This window comes from Pygoscelis adeliae, unplaced genomic scaffold (assembly GCF_000699105.1).
Source record: "Pygoscelis adeliae isolate BGI_AS28 unplaced genomic scaffold, ASM69910v1 Scaffold69, whole genome shotgun sequence".
NCBI lineage: Eukaryota > Metazoa > Chordata > Aves > Sphenisciformes > Spheniscidae > Pygoscelis > Pygoscelis adeliae.
In genome coordinates, this window is record NW_008825619.1 from 107,025 (window position 1) to 129,826 (window position 22,802).

General features: G+C 35.9%; 1 protein-coding gene across 1 annotated transcript in view; it reads right to left on the reverse strand.

Moving 5' to 3' along the window:
* Positions 1 to 18,532, reverse strand: part of LOC103924790 (cAMP-dependent protein kinase catalytic subunit PRKX) — a 31,145-nt gene extending 12,613 nt beyond the window's left edge. Inside the window, exons 1-4 of the mRNA XM_009333378.1 lie at positions 18,369 to 18,532; positions 13,798 to 14,061; positions 6,589 to 6,708; positions 1,218 to 1,313 (exon numbers count right to left, since the gene is read on the reverse strand). Of these exons, the coding sequence (XP_009331653.1) occupies positions 1,218 to 1,313; positions 6,589 to 6,708; positions 13,798 to 14,061; positions 18,369 to 18,496 (608 nt within the window). The 5' untranslated portion in view covers positions 18,497 to 18,532. The remainder of the gene's footprint in view (positions 1 to 1,217; positions 1,314 to 6,588; positions 6,709 to 13,797; positions 14,062 to 18,368) is intronic.
* Between the last annotated feature and the right edge of the window lie 4,270 nt (positions 18,533 to 22,802).

Below are 22,802 nucleotides of genomic sequence, written 5' to 3' on the forward strand. Positions count from 1 at the left end.
GAAGCTAACAGCACCTATACTTTTAAATGCTTTCACCATGTTAGACAGGTAGCTAGTGATGATAACCTAATTTGAGCTGTTCATCTTCTGGTCACACTCTTATACTTCAGCACACACAATACCATGTGAGAAACTCAGTTTTGTTTCTAAGACAGACTGGGTTAGGAAGACCAGGCAATGAGACTACATTAAATTGGAAACAGCATCGAGATAGTAGGGGAAAACTGTTAAGAACAGACACAAATATGAGACACTGATCAGCCTAAGGTGATGTAGACATGCTTGATTCAGTGCACCTGATGATTCAATAGAGGCTTAAAAAATTCTCCCCAAATGATTTTTTCTGCAAGAGAATTCATAGAAATTCAGAGAAAGTTGGACAAATTTCATTAGATTTGCCATACAACATTTTATCTGTTTACCTAGTGGTGACAGTAAGCAAGTGGCATCTCTAAGGTCACTTCCTCAAATCACCTGGAATGATTAACCTGGGAATGTAAGAATAACTTCCTGTCCTCGCTCACTCAATTATGTCTGCTTCTGAGGAGAAACTTCACGTTTAAAATTGCACTTCCTCTGTTCTAATGTTTACTAACAATTATTTCAATTATGGAATTTTTAAACAGGGAAAAAAGCATTTCCTCTGCAATACACCTGTAACAATTGCAAAATGCTATGAATAAAACCGACATATGCATATATAAAACTGCATATTGAACTGGGGCCCTGCTATCAGAAGTGGAAGTTGATTTGACACTGGAACTTCTGAAGTATCAGAAAGTTCATTCAAGTAGTTATGTTGACAGTGACTTAACTGGTACATATGCATACAAAAGAACAGTTTAGTGTTCACTTCCTGCTCTCCTAATTTTTATTCATATCAAATTATCTCCTCCTATTTCTCCTCTTTTCTTCCTTCCACGCACCAACCTGGTACCAATGAGCTTTGTACAAGGTGGAAAAGCATTTAATATTCCAAAATATGCGGAAAAGTAAGAGAGGAGGATACTATCTTACAACTGTATCCCCAGCTTGAAGTCTACCAAACACATAATTTTACTTGGACTGCAAGAGTAAGCATAATCTAAAAATATTTTCCAACATGGTGTTTTAGAAAGTCAGAATCTGGTATCTGGTCTTCCTATGAAGATCCTTTAGAAACAATGATCAGGAGGTATTTAGAATAGAAAAGACGGTGTTTGGAGTCATGGACTTACTTTACATATAAATCCAAATGCCTCGGGAAATCTATTTTGCCAGCAAGAATCTTCTGATATATACCAAATGGATTGTCATCAAAAAATGGAGGAAACCTATTTTAATACAGCAAATTTTTAGAGGTTAGATAAAGAATTTCTAAAAAAATCTTATAAACAATATTATGTTATAGTAATTCCCCTCAGAAATCATTGATTATATAGTTCTTTTTGGTAGGGCATCATCAATCAAATATCAACTTGAAGAATAACTTAAGGTAAGACTGCTATTGCAAAACAGAAAACATTTTTGTACGCAACACATTGAATATAGAATTAAAATTGAAGTATCACAAGAGATTTTTGTTACATTAATACAGTAAAAATAATCAATTATGAAACAAATTTTCAGTGTTAAAGTAAAAAAATGCTTTGCCTATATCTATAAAACCCAAGGGTGTACTTTCCACAACAGCATTACCATTTTTGATCTTGTCCTTTAACTGCAGGCATACCCTTATTCACTAGTTTCTATCAAAAGTGTCAAAGAACCCTCATATGAATAGATTGTCCAGTTCAGTTGTTTATTGTATTTCTTGAATTCAAGTATATGTTTTGTTAGAGAAGGTTTGAAAGAGACAGACTGTTCGGAACCTGAAATCCTCTCAAAGTTAAGCTGTCTTTCTGTGTTGGACAGATAAAGCACTTATTTCACCCAAGATGATCAGTAAATCAAGATGCAAGTGAAATTGTACACTTAATATTTCCTAAAAAGTTTTTCATTAAGTTATGAGCTAACAGAGAGACTACTTCTTGTTTTACAGCGTCAGTAAGAACTGAGAGTGTTTTGCTGTTGTGCCTTCTTTACTAGTACAATACATACCCTGATTACTGCAAGAAGCTCAGAGTACGGGTGCATCAGTACAGGCGATATAAGCAGCTTAGCCCAAGTGCCAATAGGTTTTCAGAGTGGCAGTCACCTTTTTAGAAGTTACCACAGGAAACCTTTTAGGGGAATGGAATAACTAACTACTCATTCACTAATCTTCGTCTCACTTTGACTTCCGTAACATGAACAAAGCATCCCTCTTACTATGCTTCTGTCTCAAAGCCCCTACAGAATAGAAAAAAGGGATTTTGACTATCAACCATATGAATAACATCCAACCACTATTACAGTCCAATGTTTAAAGTATTTTCACATCTCCCTAATGTTTTGTAACTACTTTCTGAGAGAACTTAGCTGCATGCATACACACACAAATACAGTGCTTGTGGCTCGGGAAATCATTGGTAGCACAAACAAGGGCGAAAACAACGTTTCTTCATTTCACTTTCTTTCCTTAATTTTATGTTACTCAAACTAGCTTATTCTTCAACACGTACTATACATTATTTCCATTACGTAAGTGTTTTCAGAAGTACTAATTTCTTCATTATTCAGCTGATGGTCAAGTGGATTAGTATTTCCTTTGAAATATTAGAAAATTCAGCCACAGACAAAACCAAATTCCATCAGAATAGTTAAATAAAGCTGTCTGTATGCATAAGGTAAAAAAACTAATACTTCAAAGCACAGAAAAGCATGACAAAACTATCTGTTGAAGGAAAGACTGAAGAACATTTGTTGGTGTTGTTCAGAAAGCCAGAGTAGTTTCATTATGAAAAACTGAAGTGTCTCAGCTAGAAACAAACTGGAAAATAAGAATCTCAGGAAAAAAATGTTTTTACTTTTATAAATTCCTGCTTTGACACTAAAGAACAAGGAAAATGTGATAGATATTTAACATGCATAAAATTTTCCCACACCAGAGAGACTAGAATATAAAGTTTCTTTTTCAGTCAGGCAACATTATGTCCTTCACATTCTCCAAAGCAAGCTGACAAACAGTATACGCAATTTCCAATTTTGTATTTGTTATTACATATTAGCATCTATACATGCATAAAGCAATTAGAATCAGACTTTGTAACAATGTGATACAAAGGTGTCAGCTGCAGTAAGCAGATTGATACGAAATGCAGGGTTTTTGTCCTCCATCTCCAAACATTCTGTACACTACTGAGGTGTGAAATCAAGAAGAATAATAACTATATGTTTTTTACGTATTTACATATGTTTAAATTGCTCTTTGCTTTCCCACTTTGAAAATCCAAAATTACTATGTCTAGAATTCTTGAGAGAAATTTAAATCACACTTGGCTATATAATAATTTAATGGTGATACTGCTTAAAGTGCATTTGAACTGTATGCAAAATGAGAATAGCTTTGAAAGATCACAGTTTTCTTACGGACAAACCGAATAACTTGACTTTGATACTACTTGCAAATGTCAAGCTGCAGCACAGCACAGATTTTAGACCAAACAACGCAAGTATTGTGCTGGAAGCTACCTAATAAATCACACCCCCCCCTGCCGAGTTTCAGACTGCCTCCACACCATAACACAAATATAAACAGCTGCCTTTTTTCCACCAACTGAAGAGAAGCTTAAAAAAAAAATAAAATCTCTGTATATGGGACAACAGCTGCAAACCATTCCTTTTGCTAACGGATGCATAACAATGGCACTGACATTGGTCTCAAAGATAACAGATAGTTTTAGCACTGAAGAAGAGAAGCTGTAAAACCTCAAGGGAAAACACACAGGCCTGAGAATATTAAACTGTAGACAGGAACCATTAGCTACTTAAAATGATAGACCAGCACATCATGTATGACCACCAAAGCAGAAACGGAGAACGCAAAGCCCACACTAAATGAGAAAATTCAGTTAGCTACACGTCTGATGACAGGACAATTATGACCTAACATATCTAACATTAAATAACAAGTATATTTTCCTCTGTGGTAGATTGTAACAGAACATGTTTACTCAAAATAAATAGATCTTTCAACTCTTTCTATTGACAGTTTGTTTAGCTTGTTTAGATTAACTCGATGAACTCAGTATTACTAATCTGTTCCATAAAGACGACTTCTCACCCCTGGCTCTCCCTGTTCTTTCCCCTTCCTATATTTTACTATCTTAAACCTAAATGGGACCTTGCCTTAAATCTAGTACGTGCAGAACTAGAATTGCATGGGCCTCTAGAGTTTAAGTTAGAGAAATAAGACACTGCAGAACAGGAAAGTGTGGTTTTGTTTGTTTTCAGAGAGACCATTTCCTTACACACACACCTCCCAATTCTTTTCAATTGCTTTTGGGATTCAGAGAGAGTAAGTTCAGGAAATAACTACCAAATGTCTAAGTAATTTACTTGCAGACAATAACTTAGTCTTGAAGTCAGGTTTTGTTCACCTTCAAATAATTTTCGTATTTCTTAAATCTTCTTTGAATTTCAAGGGATAAAGTTACCTAGGACTGTTTTTGTATTAATAGCTTTGATAGTTAATATCAAGCCACATGTTGAGTTGGTGAGGAAAAGCGTTTTAGAACACTACTGCCAACAACAGTGAAAAGCTGATAAAATGCTAAAAGCATACGTCCTATGTGACAACTTGCCCTCCTAAAGAAAGCACACACAAGCCACAAGCCCTGCCCCCCTCACCCCCAAAATCTTAAAAATCCTAATCAAGTACTATCAATCTACCCACCCCCCCAAAAAACCACCCCACCCAAAACCTCCAAAAAACAAAACAAAACAAAACAAACCCCAGACCAACCAACAAACTTGGTTGTGGGTGACTCTTCTGGTGTTTGGACAATCTCTCTGAAGATTCCCTTGACCAATTTGGGCTGCTCACCCTTACAGGGAGTGGCAGAAGAAAGGTGAAGCCTGGCCTCTGCACAGATCAGCCTACATAAATAACAACTTTTTATTAGACCAGTCAGCCAAGCCTGCCTAGGTCAGTAGGGAACTATTAGTGCATTTTTATGCTTTTTCTGTCCAGAAATTGCCTTGAGATTCAAAGTAAATGCATATGCAAGCCTTCAGGACATTAAGGTACCAAGCAGTGGGCAGCAATGCTGTCCTGAGATAAAGTTTTGATGCTATTGAGTGGACTTCTTCACAGCAAACACATGCGATGGATTGGAGCTCTGAAGTGAGTTCACCAGGGGAACCATCTGCTCAAGCAACCTGACGAGCTTGTCCAAACACCAGAAGAGTCACCAGAGTTACTCCGAGCTGACAGTACTGCATAGAGAAAAGGAAGAATAAATTCATGCAAGGATGTTGCTGTTCCAACTTCACTCTATGAGGCTGCAGATCCAGAATGAAAGGCCATAGAGGCAACCCGATGCACACTCAGGGAGCGAGAAAGCACAGAGCACGCTGGGCCTGGTACCGAAAAGAAGTTCCAATGACTATGAAACCAAAACAGGTGAAATACACCATGTTTCTTCCAAAGCTATGAAAGCCTCGCTTTCACCTGCATTTGTTCTACTGCACTAACCATGGCAAAACCAATTTTTTTTCAAAATTCCCACTCTTTTAAAGTATCTTCAAAAGATATAGCCAAGACAAAAAATAAGGAAAAACATACTGATGCCTTGTTCAGTACAGAAGCAGAATTTCATGTTCTCCCTAAACCGGTTATTTATTTTACTGAAAATAGTATTTCTTTTTTGAAATCAGAGCAAATTAAGACAGTTAATTACATTAATGCCAGAAAGTCTCTCTTCAGTTTGAATTTGTATCTTTTGGAAACACTGCTTATCAAGCAAATTCCAAAACACCAAACGTAGTGTTTGAGCAAACTCATTTCCAAATAGACCTTTTAAGCTTTTCCCTGTTCTCTTCTCTTTGGTTGAAAGAAAACCAGTGCTTAGTAGTAATACAAGCTGTACTAACAAAAGTCTTCCTGCTTGCCACTATGCATTTTTACAGACTAAAGCTCCCACTGCAAATATTGCTTCACTGTGCTAGAAATTACAGAAGTTTCAAAGAAAACTGGTACTCCTCTTCTTCACCCTTTAAATATAAAGGATTTTATGTATAAAAATTAAGCTTCAACAAAACCTGAATTTCCAAAACAGATAAGGAAAAGAGCAGCTGTTAAAAAAAGTCGTAAGTAAAAAAAAAATCAAAACCAAAAAACCACCAACAAAACAAAAACACACCACCAAACAAAACCAACAAACTCAAAAAACTAAAAAAACCCCAGTAACAACAGCGAAGTATGTTCTTTTGTACAGCTTCCCAATTCCTTTCTTCAGAGGCAGAAATTAAACCGGTTATTTTTTTGATATTATTATATATCAATAATAAATAATAACATAATATATATTATATATAAAATTATATTATATATTTTATATATATAAAATAAATTTAGCCCAAATTTGCTATTCCAAATATCGTAAACAGAACTAGTAAAGAATCCTGTGTGTATATATAATTTTATGTATATAATATTGCTGTCATATAGTAATCATTATCACTTACCCTGACAACATCTCAAATATAAGAATTCCCAGGGCCCACCAATCCACAGCTCTTCCATGGCCTTTGCTTTGTATAACTTCTGGTGCAAGGTACTCAGGAGTGCCACAGAGCGTCCATGTCCTGGGAGGAAACGAAGAAAAAAACCAAACCAAACAAAAAAAAAAATACAAAACAAACAACAAAACCAGGCTGAAGTGAAACTGAAGTAACAGTAATAGAAAAACTAAACACACAGATAGGAAGTACCCAACATATGCCTATGTATTTATTGTATATAGGAACAAAAGTAAAAAGAAAGACCTCTACAAGATCTAAAAAGACTGTTTTGCTGATGCTCTCCAATTCTCCTGTAACAGAGATATATGGAAATTAAGAAACTTCTTGGCTGCGGGAAACATCCATGCACCACATTTCCCAACTGCTGGTGTGGTAACTCTATCCATTAGGCTATACGTTGCTTTGAAATTATGAACAGTGGTTTTCATCCTGTAAGCTGCAGACCCTGGGAGTTCATGGACTACTTGACAGGCCCAGCAAAAGGCAAGCTTATTGGCATTTTCCAGCAAAAGGAAAAATTTTTGTTTAGAAAAAAGAAAGGGAAGAGGGGGAGATAAAAAAGTAGTAGTTTAAATCACTAAATAGCTGCAGACATAAGTAAGATTCCTTTTACAATCTAAGTAATGTTTTTCAAAGAGTATTGAAATGTAACCTGTCATCACTCCCACAATATCCATTAAAAGGCAAACATTTTGTGTTTATAATTATTTGAAATACTTACAAGGTGTAGTTAAGCAAGTGTGAGATATGTAAGTAATACTATTTTTGATATATTTTAATGTCATTTTTAGTCATCTTTCTTAATATAAGCTCAGGATATAAAAGTGTTATATTGCTACCTAATTGAAATGTGTATTTCAAGTTCTATAAATTCATGAAATGAATTGAAGCTAAGCAGTTAAAGTTTACAAAGACCAAATTACAATTTGAAGCACAATATTCTGAAACAATTTCTTTCAGAAACGTGAAATCTTCTTTGTAAAAATACCCATGCAGAATTTGCTTGGCTTCACTACCTTGACTTGTATTTAAATACATGCTAGAGAAAAAAATGTGCTTTCATTCTGAATAAATTACACTTCCCTGATAGCAAGTCAGAAGAGGAAGCTTTGAAAAAGTGCTCATCAATTCAAGACAGGATGAAATAACAGCAGAGAATAGTAACAAAAAAAAAAGTACACTGCATTTTAAGAAGAGTTCTAGTAAGAAGTGACGAAGAATAGAGTCACAAAATTAATGCTCACTGCACACAATTTCTAACTTGCAGCAAAAGAAGCTCTAATTGTTTTATTTGTGAGTGCAGGAAGAATCTTCTCCAAGGCATGAATCAAACTGGTAACATGGTCCTGAACAAATGCATTAAGATGAACAGCAATCACTTTTAGAAGCAATACACACCTCTTTTAACTTCTAGTTTTTCCTACTACTGTTCTGCTAAACTTAAACCTTCTTTTTCCTAACCATAAATGGATATTCAAGATGTACCTATGGTACGTACTTTTATTTTATTTCTTTTTAAAGATTAAATAATACACTTTTCTGAGATTCCAGAATTATTTTAAACAGAGCTTTTGGGTGTTTTTTTTTCTTTTTTTTTGCCTTTTGTTTGGTTGGGTTTTTTTAGCCTTAGACTTGATTCATAAAAATACTTAAGACCAAGGAAGAGGAGCTGTAGAGACAGTCAAGACTTTAAATGAAGATTTATGATACACGGAATTTAATTTCTTTAGGCCTGATTTTATATGACAAAAGCTAAATTACTCCAGCTAAACTATGAGAATGCATTAGACATACTACACACCCAAGTGCTCCATGGTTCTTGAAACTACGTTCATTAGTGTAAAGAATACATCTTCATCATAAAAGGATGGCATAATTTTTATTTGCTAGAAAATACAAACTCTCATTTTCCAAATCAAGCATACTCAAGAAAATTCTTACCTACAGCACTGCTTTACACACTACTGCCATCTAGCAGTTGCCTAGATCAGGACTAGGTAATTAAGAAAAACAACAAAGCTTTGTTGTCTTTTAAAACAAAATAGACTCCCCTCCCCCAAAATTAAAAAGCTGTATTACAATCCATCGTATGAATTTTTATTCATACTGATTTAGCCAGTTCTGCAAACGAAGCAGCTACCAGTTTTAGTATATTTGGAAAGAAGGGCTGCACAAATAAAGCAGACAGGGCAGGCACATTCATTTTAATGGACAAGCCAGTTTGCAGGACAATGCTGCACAACCGTCATGCTTTCCTCCCCCCAAGTTGCCAACACTATGAATGCACAAATTCAGCAAAGATGCAGGGATTTCATCCCTTATTGAGGTCATTTAGGATACCAAAAAAATCAATTTAACACTTGACCATGACTTCCAGGACCCACATAATTTGCGTGATAATGTGACATGGTTTAGCCGCAGTTGGCAACTAGGCACCACCCAGCTGCTCACTCACCCTCCCGGTGGGATGGGGGAGAGAATCAAGAACAGTTTAATACTTGAAATAAAATAATAATAAATAATAATAAAATTGTAATGAAAAGTAAAGCAAGGGGTGGGGGGGGAACCCAGGGGGAAAAACAAACATGAGGTGATGCAACCGCTCACCACCCACTGCCTGATGCCCAGCCAGTTCCCAAGCAGCAATTGCCGCCCCACGGCCAACTCCCCCCAGCTTATATACTAAGCATGACGTCATAATGTATGGAATATCCCTTCGGCCAGTTTGGGTCAGCTGTCCTGGCTGTGCCCCCTCCCAGCTCTTGTGCACCTCCTCGCTTGCAGAGTATGAGAAGCTGAGAAGTCCTTGACTTAGTATAAGCACTGCTTAGCAACAACTGAGACATCAGTGTGTTATCAACATTATTCTCATGCTAAATCCAAAACACAGCACCGTACCAGCTACTAAGAAGAAAACTAACTCTCTCCCAGCTGAAACCAGGACACAATTTAACTAAAACGACCCTCAATTACCTTACAGGTTAATAACAAGATTTTTTTTATTCAAGCAAAAGGAAAACCACAAATTAAGGAAAGGCCAACATAACTTGAAGTCCCCTAGTTGCACTAGAAAATAAAATTTATTAACACCAGCAGGTCATTTACTTCTCTTAATTTCAATCAAGAAATTTATGCTTACTAACTACATAAAAACTTGGAGGAAGCTCAAATTCTTTGTCAAGCTGTGTATTTGTGCCATACAATCATGCTTTGTATTTCCTCTTTTGTTGGTCATGAAACAAACTATTTAATATTTTGGAAAATGCATCAAGTAAATTCTATAAAAAGATCAAATTGTCTTAAGTATTTTTTTTATCATTGCTATTTCATGACTGTTGCATATTCATCTGAAACTCCAGATTATCCTTTTGAAGATAAATTACAAAGCAGAAAAATAAGAATAGACTGTTTCCTTCAAACTGCTACAAAAATTCCACTGCTCTGGGTTTTCAAGATAAAAGCTGAAACACAGGTAAGCAATAATTGATAAGGTTGAACATGTAATTTAAAAACATGAAAATGAAACAAAACCTACTCTGGTCACAAAGATAAGCTATAAAATAGTATTTGTGGGATTTATTAACAGTATTATTTGAAGAAGTTAAGTCTTGATGGTTAGCATATTTTAGCATTCTACACTATTCAGTATCCACCTCTGTAGTCCCTGACAAGCTTCTTGCATACAAGCCAGAGATTAACAACAATGTCCTTTTTGGTGTTCTCTTCTGGAAGTTTCTCCACAATTATACTCAATGGAGATTACTTTGTTTCCAGCCCACAAAAGTTTGTTCTGCAAGACATTCTTGCTTCTACAGTGACACACAATACACTTTACAAACAAGGTTTTCTATGTCTTGGTTTTTTTTCCTTCTCTTCAAGTCCACTCTGCAGAATAGTCATAAGAGACATCCAGTTTAAGCAACAGTGCAGAAGTAGCCCCAAAATCTTTAAGGGTTTTTGGGTTTTTTTTTTGGTTTGGGTTTTGGTTTTTTTTAGGAATTTAAACTGAGCAAACTAAAATTAACAGTGAATAACATTCCCCCTCCCCCCAAATCATAAGTTTACTTAAAACTTCCATGAAATTGAATGAAATCTGCGCATAAAAAATACAAAGTTCTATGGACTTCTGTTTCAGTTTCTCTGAAAGAATACAAGAGGGGAAAAATAAACCCCAAAAACAACAGCCAAAAAGAAAAACAGTAGGAAAGATCAGAAACATGTTTAATGGATATATTATACCTGAAAAGTGGTATATGCTTCCCAGAAAAAGAAAGGTTTAAAAATGTAATGGCTATAAAATTCAAAGCAAATCCTTTCTACATCCTTCAGGTAACAATCATTTATTCCAGTCCCCCTGCCCCTCCTTTTTTCTTGACACTGCCCCTTTTTTTAAAGTAGTGGCACATCTATTTTATGTGAATGTACTTACAAGAAACTGAAGAGGTTATTAAGTCTTCAGTTAAGGAACACCAAGGTGGAAAAGAGAAGAAATAAACAGCAGCTGAGGCAGAGACACACTGTTTCAGAAAAAAATGTAGAATTTTTAAAAGTACACTATGACCGAAAAGGGAAGAGCAAGGATAAACAGAAGGACATAACAATAAGGAACAGAAGGAGACAAGAAAAATTCCTCCCTTTCATCTTTCTCTAGAAAAACATACTAGAGTAGCCCTTCAGAAAATTTACTAGTAAGAAGGTAAATGTGCAGGCTGCTTCCCACAGCGGGGATGTGAGCTACGAGCCAGCCACTCTCCCTAAAGAGCAGCTTAATTGTAGATGGACATGGTGAACACTTCACCCTTTCACACATGATAGTGGGAAGAAAGGAAAATGCTTACAGAAAAATCTCAATTAAGCAACTACAGAATCATTCATAGGAAATAATACGTATCAAGAAATGTGTACTTGTATTGAAGGTCTTCTGCAGACCGTGTTTTATTTTACATGTCACGTTTCTCTAGGAAAACATTTGTTGGTCCTAAGTGGCATGCTTCCTCACAGCTGTTTAAAAAACATATATACTTTGTGTTTTATTTTCACAATTCATATGCACTAGATATATATGTATACATGTATACAAATATACACATACATACATGTAAGGTTCATGTGTATAGATGTTTGCCATGCATAAAAATGACAACACATCTCCTAGATGTTAGATCAAATAGTCTATGAGACAAAATAACCTACTGGAGTGCATTAGTAGATAAATTGCTGACAACTGTATTTTTACAGTGACAAAAACAGTGTTGTGAAAATGACTACAGCTAGTAGGGTGAATACTATATAGGCGGGGGGGAACGGGTGGGGGCGGAAGCAGAGCACAGTAGTTACCTATGCAAGTCTAACTGATAAAGTCCTCGCTCCTTCCAACTTCGTGTTCTGCATTTTATATTACTTGTTGTACATTTATAGGTATAGCAGCTACTAATATAAAACTACTGTAATATTCTATGATTCAGTTCAACACAAATTGATCAACTTCACGCCCCCCCGTACCTCTCCCCACCCCCAGCAAGAGAGGATGCAAAAAAAAAACCAAACCCCTAAAAAAAAGTAGTGATAACTTGTTTTGATGTCGTACAATGTATTTGAACAAATTTACTCTTATAGATTCATCTTCCAGATTGAAAAATATACTTTGATGTGAACTATCACCTTATTTAATGAAGGGTTACTTCTGTCGTGCCTGAAACCCACAGAAACCCAAATTAAGAGTAACCACTAAGTGGCAGTATCTACATGTAAAAAGGGAGTCGTAAGAATTTGTATGAAAATCTCTTATAAAAGAGATTGTCCTACTTTTTTTACATGGAAGTAGCCTTACCTCTTCCTGCAAAAAGTTACTTTGGTTTAAAAACGAAATATAAAAAAAAAAAGCCAACATTTGTAGACCTATCTGCTTGCCCAGTGGAAACGGAATTCAGTCAAAACATAGCGATATTAAACCACTATGGTTTTAAAACAGACTTTCAGACCTTGAGGGTGACTAGAACGAGCATACTTATTAGTTGCCTACCATTCTTCTGCGCCAAGGCAACCCAGCACTGAGAGCATGTAACCCATAGGGAAGCAACCTTTATGACCTCCGTAACACGACTTGATCTGTCCCATCTGACTTTTACTTCATAAGGGATCCACTAAGAGTAGATCCCTCAGATCCACCTTCATTTCAAATTGATCTTGTAGAATTCTGCCCCCGCCCCCTGAACTGTTGCAAAAGCAGCATCAAACAGGTAAAACAGATGAGTGAAGAGGATCAGCACCTATGTAACACCTAACTCGCTTACTAGGCTGCCTCAACTAGAACAATCAGATATGGTCTCCCTCAAGAGGTCGCCCTAGGGCATAATATCAAATGTTGTAATACCGCTTTTCTAATATGACAGGCTAGGTTTTTTCCTCCCTTATTTTCAATCCCAGTGACGGCTCTTCCTTCCTTTTAAGAATATGCATTATAATCTTGGAAGGGTAGTTCAAACAGAGAGAACAGAGAAATCCCTGGGAAAAAAAACCTCTGCATTATCAAAAAGTTTACATACGCTAGTAAAACAGACATAAGGCTGACAGCATTGTAGAAGTTACAGTTAAATACATACTTCTGCTAAAGCTGGCCTTATTGTTTCTGTCTAGATTTTTCCATTTAATTTTAGCAACAGGCTACTGAAAACACAATATCCAGTTTTAAAATGTTATTCCCACATTTAAAAAAATCTCTCTAAAAGGAAGAGAGATTCTCTAAGAGAAAGCAGAAGGAAACAACAGTTACAAAACATTTAGCAATTCAACTTGTATGGAAGATTAATGTCCCATTTAACGTATTGATGTACACATCTCAGTATTCGCTCATTTTACTTCATAGAACTCCCTTTTTACAAGATGACTTCTGACAACTTAAATACACAAACCTACTCGTATAAAATATTTTTCTGTGGTAGCTTATCTGTGATATTGCTCCTAGTTATACCTAAGGTGTAATATTGGTTTCCATACAGCCATTTTAAGACGATCATTTCCTTCATATGAAGGGATTTGACATGTGTGAACCACACAGAATGTTAGGTGAAATCCTGAGCTCTGAAATCAAACTTTTTTTCTTCCAACTGTAATTACATTTTGCATGTTAAACCATAACAAAATCCCACTTACCTATCCACAAGCTTTTTAGCAAATCCAAAATCAGTAAGCTTGATATGTCCTTCTTTGTCTAGTAATATATTTTCAGGTTTTAAGTCTCTGTAAACTATTTCTTTGGAGTGCAGGTATTCTATTGCACAAATAATTTCTGTTGAGTAAAACAGTCCTGTGCTGTTGTTGAAACGCCCCATGTTGCGCAGGTAACTAAAAAGTTCTCCTCCTGGCACATATTCCATTAACATGTATAAAAAACGTTCATCATGGTTGGTCCAAAATCTGTAATAAAAATATTATTTTATTGAATAAACAAATTATCTCTCTGATTTGCTTTAGATGTAAATTTCTATAAATTATCTCTGTTGCCCCAACTATGTACATAATTAATTTATGGTTCCTATTCTGCAAATATTAAAACACCAAGAATCTAGCAGGATTATATAACAGATGTTCAAGTAGCTGACTTGACCTGTAAAGTAAAACAGATAGTTCACAGGATGCGCACAGCACATGCTAAGAAAGAAAATCTGATTTACTCTGTTGCATTCTACAAAATAGGTCTCTGCTAAGCACCTAAAAACTGACTTAGTATACTGCCAGTCTGCTAAGACCAGACAATTGTTACACACCTTACATTTTATTTAACCAATTTTATTGGTTACACACCAATTTTATTTGTTACACACCTTACATTTTATTTAACCAGGTGAGCAGAACCTGCTTTTGTAAAGATGTTTATGACAATATGTTCAAAACCAGAACACCAGAGAGTTCTCCTTCCCCTCTCCTATCCCTTCCTCCCCAGAATATACAACCCCAACTAAAGTGACCAGTTACTAGATAAGCATCAGATCACAATGCTTGCTCTTCTACGATATCTTTAACAAAAGCAATAGCAAAGCAAAAGTGACAGCAAAACAAGATTAATTTCTGTACTTCAGAATTAACCTAATGATAAGTACCTTCCAGTCCTCAGACTGCTGCCTTTAATTTAAGAACTATAATTGTGGTACATTCATTACTTGAGTGCAGTAAAAAGCAGCTAAGGAAGAAAGAAAATCATTCCATGTGGCTTTCAAATGCTTCATTACAGAATACAGGAATCTTCTCTTCCACATCCCCCAAAACTAAGCTGTTTTTCTTTCTATCCACATTAAACAGCTCATATACCACACACCCAAACCTAACTCAACAGTCAAGAAGCAAATAAGTATCTGGCAACGTCTTGAAGAATATTCTACCATTTTAAAACAAACAGCTATCCCTATTACGATGATAACAGATAAAGAACACTGTATCCCTGCTACTTTAATGATACAAGAATAGAAGTTACTTTGGCTTCTAGTAAGTGCTTCTGCAGTATCACAAGAATGAAAGATCAAATATCTTCCCGCCCCCCCCCTTCATTACCTGATTCCTAATCAAGGCATAGAGTCTCAAGAAAGATAAGCAAAGCAAACTGAGATCCCAAACCCACGAGTGACTTTTGCTCAGTAGGATTTTCTTTCTTGATACCGGCACTAAGGGCAACCAAGAAAATGAGACAGATTATCAGACATCAGCAACAGCTCCTCCATTCCTTCAAAGTGATGAAGAAAGCAAAGCCCAGGTTTGCCTTTTGCTTTTATGGCACTACTTCCCTATCACAAAGTCATCAACATCATTAATTGGCTATTGATGATGTTCATAGTATCTTTATTGACTATGTAAAAACACTCGAGATGTATTTTAAGGAGTTAGGCAAAGTTGCACCTGCAATAAACAAAGAGGAACAGGAATGGGCAAAATGAAGCAAACCACATATTTAAAAAACCACTTACAGGGGAGAGGAAGAACAAAATCTGGCATAGAATACAGAGAAAAAAAATGGAAGACCTAGACCATTAAAACACAGTATTTTTACTGGAATGAATTTCTTCAAGAACTGACTCTTAAAGGATTGTCTGTCCACAGAAAAATGGATAAATTATTTGGTATACATGAAAAATAGCAAAATAAAGAACTTTAATATCTGCAGTTCAAATTGCTTTAAATGGTATTTTAATACACAAAAGGAAAATATCACAGAAGCTGTGATTAGAATAGGATGCATGGTGTCAGGTAATTTTAAAATTCAGCTTCATTACATAAACTTCGGATGCCATTGTGACAAATAACCTATTTTAGCTTATAAGACTGTAAGACATGGTTGATTTTTATTAATTCTTGTTCTCTTGAAAAAAATCAAAGATACATGTCAAACATATCACAATATGAACTGCTGCACGCACGGTGTTATGATACATCACTCAAACATGTCACTAAAGATTGCCTAGGAGTCTCCAGTGACCAGTTGTTGCAAGAGCACCAAACAAGCATTTCCAAAAAACAATTTAAAAAAATAAGTAAATAACTTCAGTATCTACAGAAAAATTGATTCAGGACCTCCCTACACACAGGAAGAGCATTTCTCAAAAGTAACAGGAAAAGGAAAAAAATCTTACATAAAGTCTTTATATACAGGAATATATAGGAAGGATGAACACCAGAAATAAATTACATGCAGCATTACTTTTAAATTCTCCATCATAAAGTGCTAAAAAAATACCGTATTATGCTGCACTGGCACATATTCCTTGTTTTGCAACCAGAGGAAGATATTATCCATGTTTAAGGTGGTAATGCTAATTGAAAATATAAAAAACAGACCACGTAGATAACACGGTTCAAAGGCATTGAAGCAGAACTATACAGAAAATTTTTCCCCTTTTTGCTGATCAGTTATAGTCAAAGAATTCATGGAGAAAAACATGTATTAGGCAGGGGAGGAGGCAGCTGAAAAAAAGCTGTCAGCCACACAAAAAGCTGCAGAAAGTTTTATTTGTCATACAGTCAGTGATAACTGTACATGAATGCTTGTTTAACCTAAAGCACACAAATATTAACATGACTTAAAATTTAACTACCTCATTTCAGCTAGGTTGCTTTGAGTCTCCTTTGCCAAGGGACAAAGGCAGCACACGCACAATTACACAAGCATAGCTGATGCAGTATCTCATTGAACATGTCAACAGAAAAGGCGGAGAGCTAGAAGCCATGAAGAATGTTTGCCTTGCACACAAGTGAACTTCCATTTGAATTGTGTCCTTCCTTTGGCAACTTTAAAATCCGACATTTTGGAAATAAGGCATGAACGAAATCCAAGAAAAGTTATCAGTTTGGATTTTTGATCACTTCTGTACGGATGTGAACCCTCACATCCCCGCCTCTGACTTCTCACCCAAGTTTCTCTATTCCCACACTTGCTGCGCTGTTCTAGAAGCACAGATGTACTGGGGTTTTTTTGTGTTTAGTTGGTTGGCTGGTTTTGATATGTTGGTTTGGTTTTTGTGGTTTTTTTTAAAAGAATTTATGTATATACATAGATACACATATAAAACCCTGTTCCCCCTGTTCCACCCATATTTTAACCAGTCTAACCAGACATACTCAGCCTCTCCATCTTCCTTTCCCGCATGCAACTCAAACTCCACGTACCCTAGAACTCATCTTACTGATACTAGGCCACACACAGGATATCTGAACGCTGGCTGGAAACTAATAGCGTCATGATGCTGCAAAAAGCAACAGCACACCAGGGAAAAAGCCTCCTCCTGCAGGGCTCTTTCCAACTTTCAGATGACTACCATGCTTTTGCCTCTCTTTTCCCTCTGATACTTTCTTAGCCCTAAGAGGGGGCTGCACTCCCTACAGCTAGAGATTAACTAAGGCTAATTTTGTCTAATTTTATGTAAAACTGATTAAGACAGGTAAATGCAAAACAAATCTTGGTCAATGGCCCTGTATCCATGCATGAGAAAATATAAATGGAAATTAACTGTGCAATTACCCAGAGGTTTAGTTATCCCATTAATAAATAAGGACTCAGATACACAAAATGCGCTGTGTGGAACAGAAAAGTATGACACTTTCTCTCCTTAATAAAAGGATCATTAGAATCATCACAATTCCACTAAAAAAATTATTTTTCATGAACTGTGTTTAAATCATGTTTCTCCACAGGTTCCATCACTTAACCTCAAATATAGGAATAACAAAGCCCAAGAAGTGCTTCAGTCATTTAAACTCTTTAAAAATAGTTTGTAGAAGTGAAGTTCACAAAAGTTTCCAAAAAGCAGATACTTAAATCTAGTCATATCTTTATCTAGATATCTACAGGAAATACATATGTAGAAATACTTCCTTTCTCACCACTCTAACATCAAGAATCATTCTAGAATTAATTTTGATGAGCCAATCCTAACATTTCTTCATCAGTATTTTCCCCTCACTTCAGAAAATTTCTCTTCTGCAGTATGAAAATAAGAGACAGAGTGAGCTTGTAATAAATTATTGCTTAAATGTTTAAATTATGCCTCTTGATTTTAAATTCTTGATTCTTCTGTTATAAATATTTTAGTCTGAATTCTATTTTAGTCTAGAGTACATAATAGAAATTAAATGCTTGGTACTGACTAAGTACATAGGAACTTGCAATGAGACTCTGGAACACTTTAACTGCACTTTACATACGAGTTAAACGAATTTAAAAAAATACAACAACTTACAATCTGATCAAAAAGGGATGGTTGACCTCTTTCAAGACTGACTTCTCATTGTGCACATGTTGCTCTTGCTTCAGTCGAATGACATCAGGAATGCTCATGACTTTCAGTGCAAAGTAACGTTTGGCCATTTTTTCCTTCACCAGATGAACACGCCCAAAGGTACCCGTGCCTGAAAAGTCAAAGAAGAAACATCAACTTATTGTAAAAAAGCAAAAAAGCAAAGATAATTTACTAGATTAAAACCTACAGAACTCAATTCCTGTTTGCTTGGGTTTTTTCCCTCATCAATATATCGGTATTACATTCTTTACCTGGTTTCGCACAATTTTTTTTCTTGGGCTTTCTCAATTTTTAGTGATAACAATTTAATAAAAATAACAGTATTGTGATACTGCCGCTCTCTGGATAGATACAGGAAGCATTTCTTGCAAAGAAGATAAGTGGTCCTGAGAAAAGGTAAGGGAGATGTATCAAAAAAAAAGTATGTAATATATAAGATTCAAATGTAACCAATAAAAATGAAACAAGCAAAACGTTCTCAGGTGCAGAATAAAGGGGGGGAAACAGTCTCTTAAATTTCAGAGATCAGTTTTAATTTAGATCAGGTGGGGAGGGGCAGGACAAACTCAAAAGTAGCATTCAGCTTATTATATGCACAGTGTGTGGCACAAAAGGAAAAAAAATCATCACTGACCAAGAATGTAATGTTCAGTTGTAGTGGATTTAATAATTCCTCAACACAAAAAACTACTTAACTTTCCATATATTATTTATTAAAACAAGTAGCTAAAAATCAACCAGGGTTTATAACGTAGGAACTCAATACATGAAGAGTACAGCATATACAAAAATGATGACAATAAAAAAATTAAAAATATTCATCTACCAAGGTTCAGTGACTGAAAACAGCTGTCTGTAATTATTCAGGTGAGGAGATTATTCCTTAAATGTGCACAGAGAGCTGAAGTGAGTCAGTAGGATAAAGGGAGTGATGGGAAAAAATACTTAAGAGTTGCTGACCCTTCTAAAAACAAATAAAAAAAAAATCTGCTTATAGTGCTGCATCGTTATATTACATGGAAACAACAGATTTCAGGCACCCTTTTTTGTAGTTAATGTATTCCTTTTTCAGTTCACTCTTAAAAATATAAAAGGAAAATAAAAACATATTGTCTTTTAAATAAAGTATTATGCATTCCTCTAGTCAATACAGTAGTCATTAAAGTTCCTTTTAAGTGCACTACACTCAAGAGGATTATATATAACTGAATCAAGTATTTCTTTCAGTCTGAAATGAAAGTTGAACCTAGCACATTTAACCACACTGTTATTTGTGCTGCAGCACAGTGTTATATATTTGAAGATGAACAAACATTTCGGCTCATTGGGTGGTTGCTCATTGTTTTTTCGCTCATTAAACAATGCCATGTAGGTTCCATTAGAACAGTACACCAGATATTTTTAATCCTATTCTGACAGAAATATGTGCCACTATAAAGGACGCTTGGCATTCAAACCAACTGCCTAACTCGTAAAAGGTCACTCCCTTGTTGAGAAACACCTTCCAAAAAAACAAAATCTTATACTGAAGCTCACAATCATCCCCTTCTTTGCACATACCCTAGGAAGGCAGCCCATAGACCTGTTTCAGTATTATTAACTGGTATGTCAATTAATTTCAGATTGTGCTGACCAGTTATGATCAACCTATACTACAAGACAATTTTCTAAGACATGTAGTGGGTGCAGTGAGACGAATATGTATGTGAAAGGAACTAGATTTTTGAGAGAGAAGTGGGGGCTTGGGGGGGAAGAGAGACCAAAAAATGAACTTCCAAAACTGCATTACTTGAGGAGGGGAGAAAAAACAAGGGAGTTTTTGCCTCTGGTAGGTTCAAGAACTTGAGAATTTATAAAAAAAAGTTTGTGTTCTGTATGTGTATTCTCACCTAAAACATTTACATTTAATAGTTATTCTTTCCAGTCACTTGTAATATTGTTTAAAAGCACTGCAATTACTAAAAACCAAAACAAAATACTCATATTACAAACTAGAAACAACTTCAGCAGTCCAGTTTTATGGAACTTGCAGCTCCATTACCAATACAGCTTTCAAAACCAGCTTTCAAGATAAAACTTCTCACTACACAAACCCACCAAGGATTACAGTTGTCCAAGCACAAAAGATTCTATCAAAGCAGTTTTACGTTCCCACCTGTCCCAAGTTACTGTTCTTTAACCATGAGAACTGTAAACAGGTCTCAGATAAAGAGCCTGCTGTTATAGTGAAGTAAGCCACCAGGTTACCCTGGAAAATTTATCATGCAATTAAATCCTTTAACAATGCAGTCACGTTAAATGACTATACCTGTAAACAACCTTATTTTCATGGGGACAGGCTTCTGCAGTAAAAAAAAACAAAACAAAACAAAAAAGAGAGGCCCAAAAGCTTCCAAGCAGAGCCATCTGCTCAAGCTACTTAAAATACTGATTATTTACATCTTTACTGAATGCATAGACAAAAAATTAACTTAGGTTATTTCAGAATTAGGAGCTGAAATTTGAGTATCTGGAAAAACACTGTCAAGAATAACTATAGTAGGATTGCACACCAAAACTAAAAGTCATCTTACATTTTTAAGACTTCCAAATGTGGAGTCGGGGACATTAACAGTACCAACCCCATAAATAAATGCTGGTTTTATATGCATTTTAATACTTGTATGAACAAAGTGCTTCCATAGACATATTCAACCTAGAAGTCATAAGTGAACACATACCTAATTGTTCCTAGGTCTTTAGTGATCTCATGTTTCATGACTTGTTCTACTTGTCCCAGACATTTTTATTTTAGAATGCTTTAATTTTTCATTATGCTATTGGTCCAACTTTACAAATGGTGCTGCTCAGAAATAAACAGCAGCAACCACAAGTTCCATCCATTTTCAAAGAAGGACCTGTCGGGGTCCTATTTAGCAATAGTTCTAACTGTGGAAACACGGTCTCTTTAAAAATGTCTCTGCCAGGAGCGGCAAAGCCTGGCAGGCTATTCCAGAATAGTGGCAAGCACCTAGACAGCCTCCGGGAAAACCAGACGACCACACAGACAGGCAAGAACGTACAACCTCCCTAACCAGTTTTGTTGTTGAGCTGATTGCAGGCAGACTTTTTTCAAGTATCTGTAGCCCGGTTTCAAACAACTATGGAAATGAAGACGACAATACAGACCAAAACGTCATCTAATATTTGTTTTCAGAGGTCTTTTCCCGTAACATGAATTTTCTCCCATTCGAGTCTTCTCAGAAAATCCATTAGGCCTACATCAGTTGGTAGTGACAGTACCCAGACACACAACCACCACCCTTCCAGGACTTTTGACAAACAATATGCTCTCTTAAAGCCCTAAAAAAAAATATAATAGTGATGTTCTGGAAATTACTTACACCATTTAAGCTGTTCAGTCAAACTCCTCTCACTGCAAAGAGAAGCAAAGAGCAAACAGGGCAAGTACTACGTATTTTTTCAACCACTGACTTTAACCATGTAGGGCCATTAACAAGGGGGAGCAGGGGAACTTGCTGAAACTCAAAACCAGTTGTACAGAAGTATGCAAATGAGGTTTAATTTATGCCTTTGCACAGCCACATACAGGACTAATTGTTGAGCTTTTTTTTTTTTTTTTTTATGCTTAGCCAGTCTTCAGACAACCAGATAAAGTTTGCATACAAAGATGACTACGATTCAAACATCTCACTTCATACATTTGGTCTGGATCTCCTCATGCTGTTAGCCATTTCTGAAAAGATTTTTAAAATTCTCTTCCTTGCAAGTGGGGGGGAGGAACAGGATGGGACAGGACAGTCAAGGTGGGAGGCTGCAAGATATTGTTATGGTTGTTTAGCACAGTCAAGAAAATCTAGCTGTTTTATAAAAACAGGTCTTATTGTTATGACTAGGTGGAAATTATGCCCCTCACATTCATGGAAAGAAAACTAAAAAATTGAAGCAGCGAAGTGGTAGTGTGTAAGATGGAGGCCCAGCTCCATAAATTTGAGGGAAGGTTTTTGGAAGCAGAAAAAGGCAAGGTTACATCTTCAACCAAAGCACCGCTGCCTCCTGCCCTCCAGGAAAGAGACACTAAGCTCATGGAACAGTTTCTGTTAATCCCCATGAAAGAACTGTTCAATTTTTTGCCCTGATCACCTCAGAGCTCAGCTGTATGAACCGGCTAAATTTGACCCTCTGTGACGGATAAGTAAACATTCCTTAGGATTATTTTAAAATAGAAATATTCTGTACTTGCCCATCTTGGATGTAATAATTAAAGGAAATACAGTGTTTACAAGATTTGCACAATATTCTACTGACATTTATTTAATTTTTAGTTCAAAACAAGAGAACTTCAGGGACTGTGTACCATTCTGGATGAGTCCT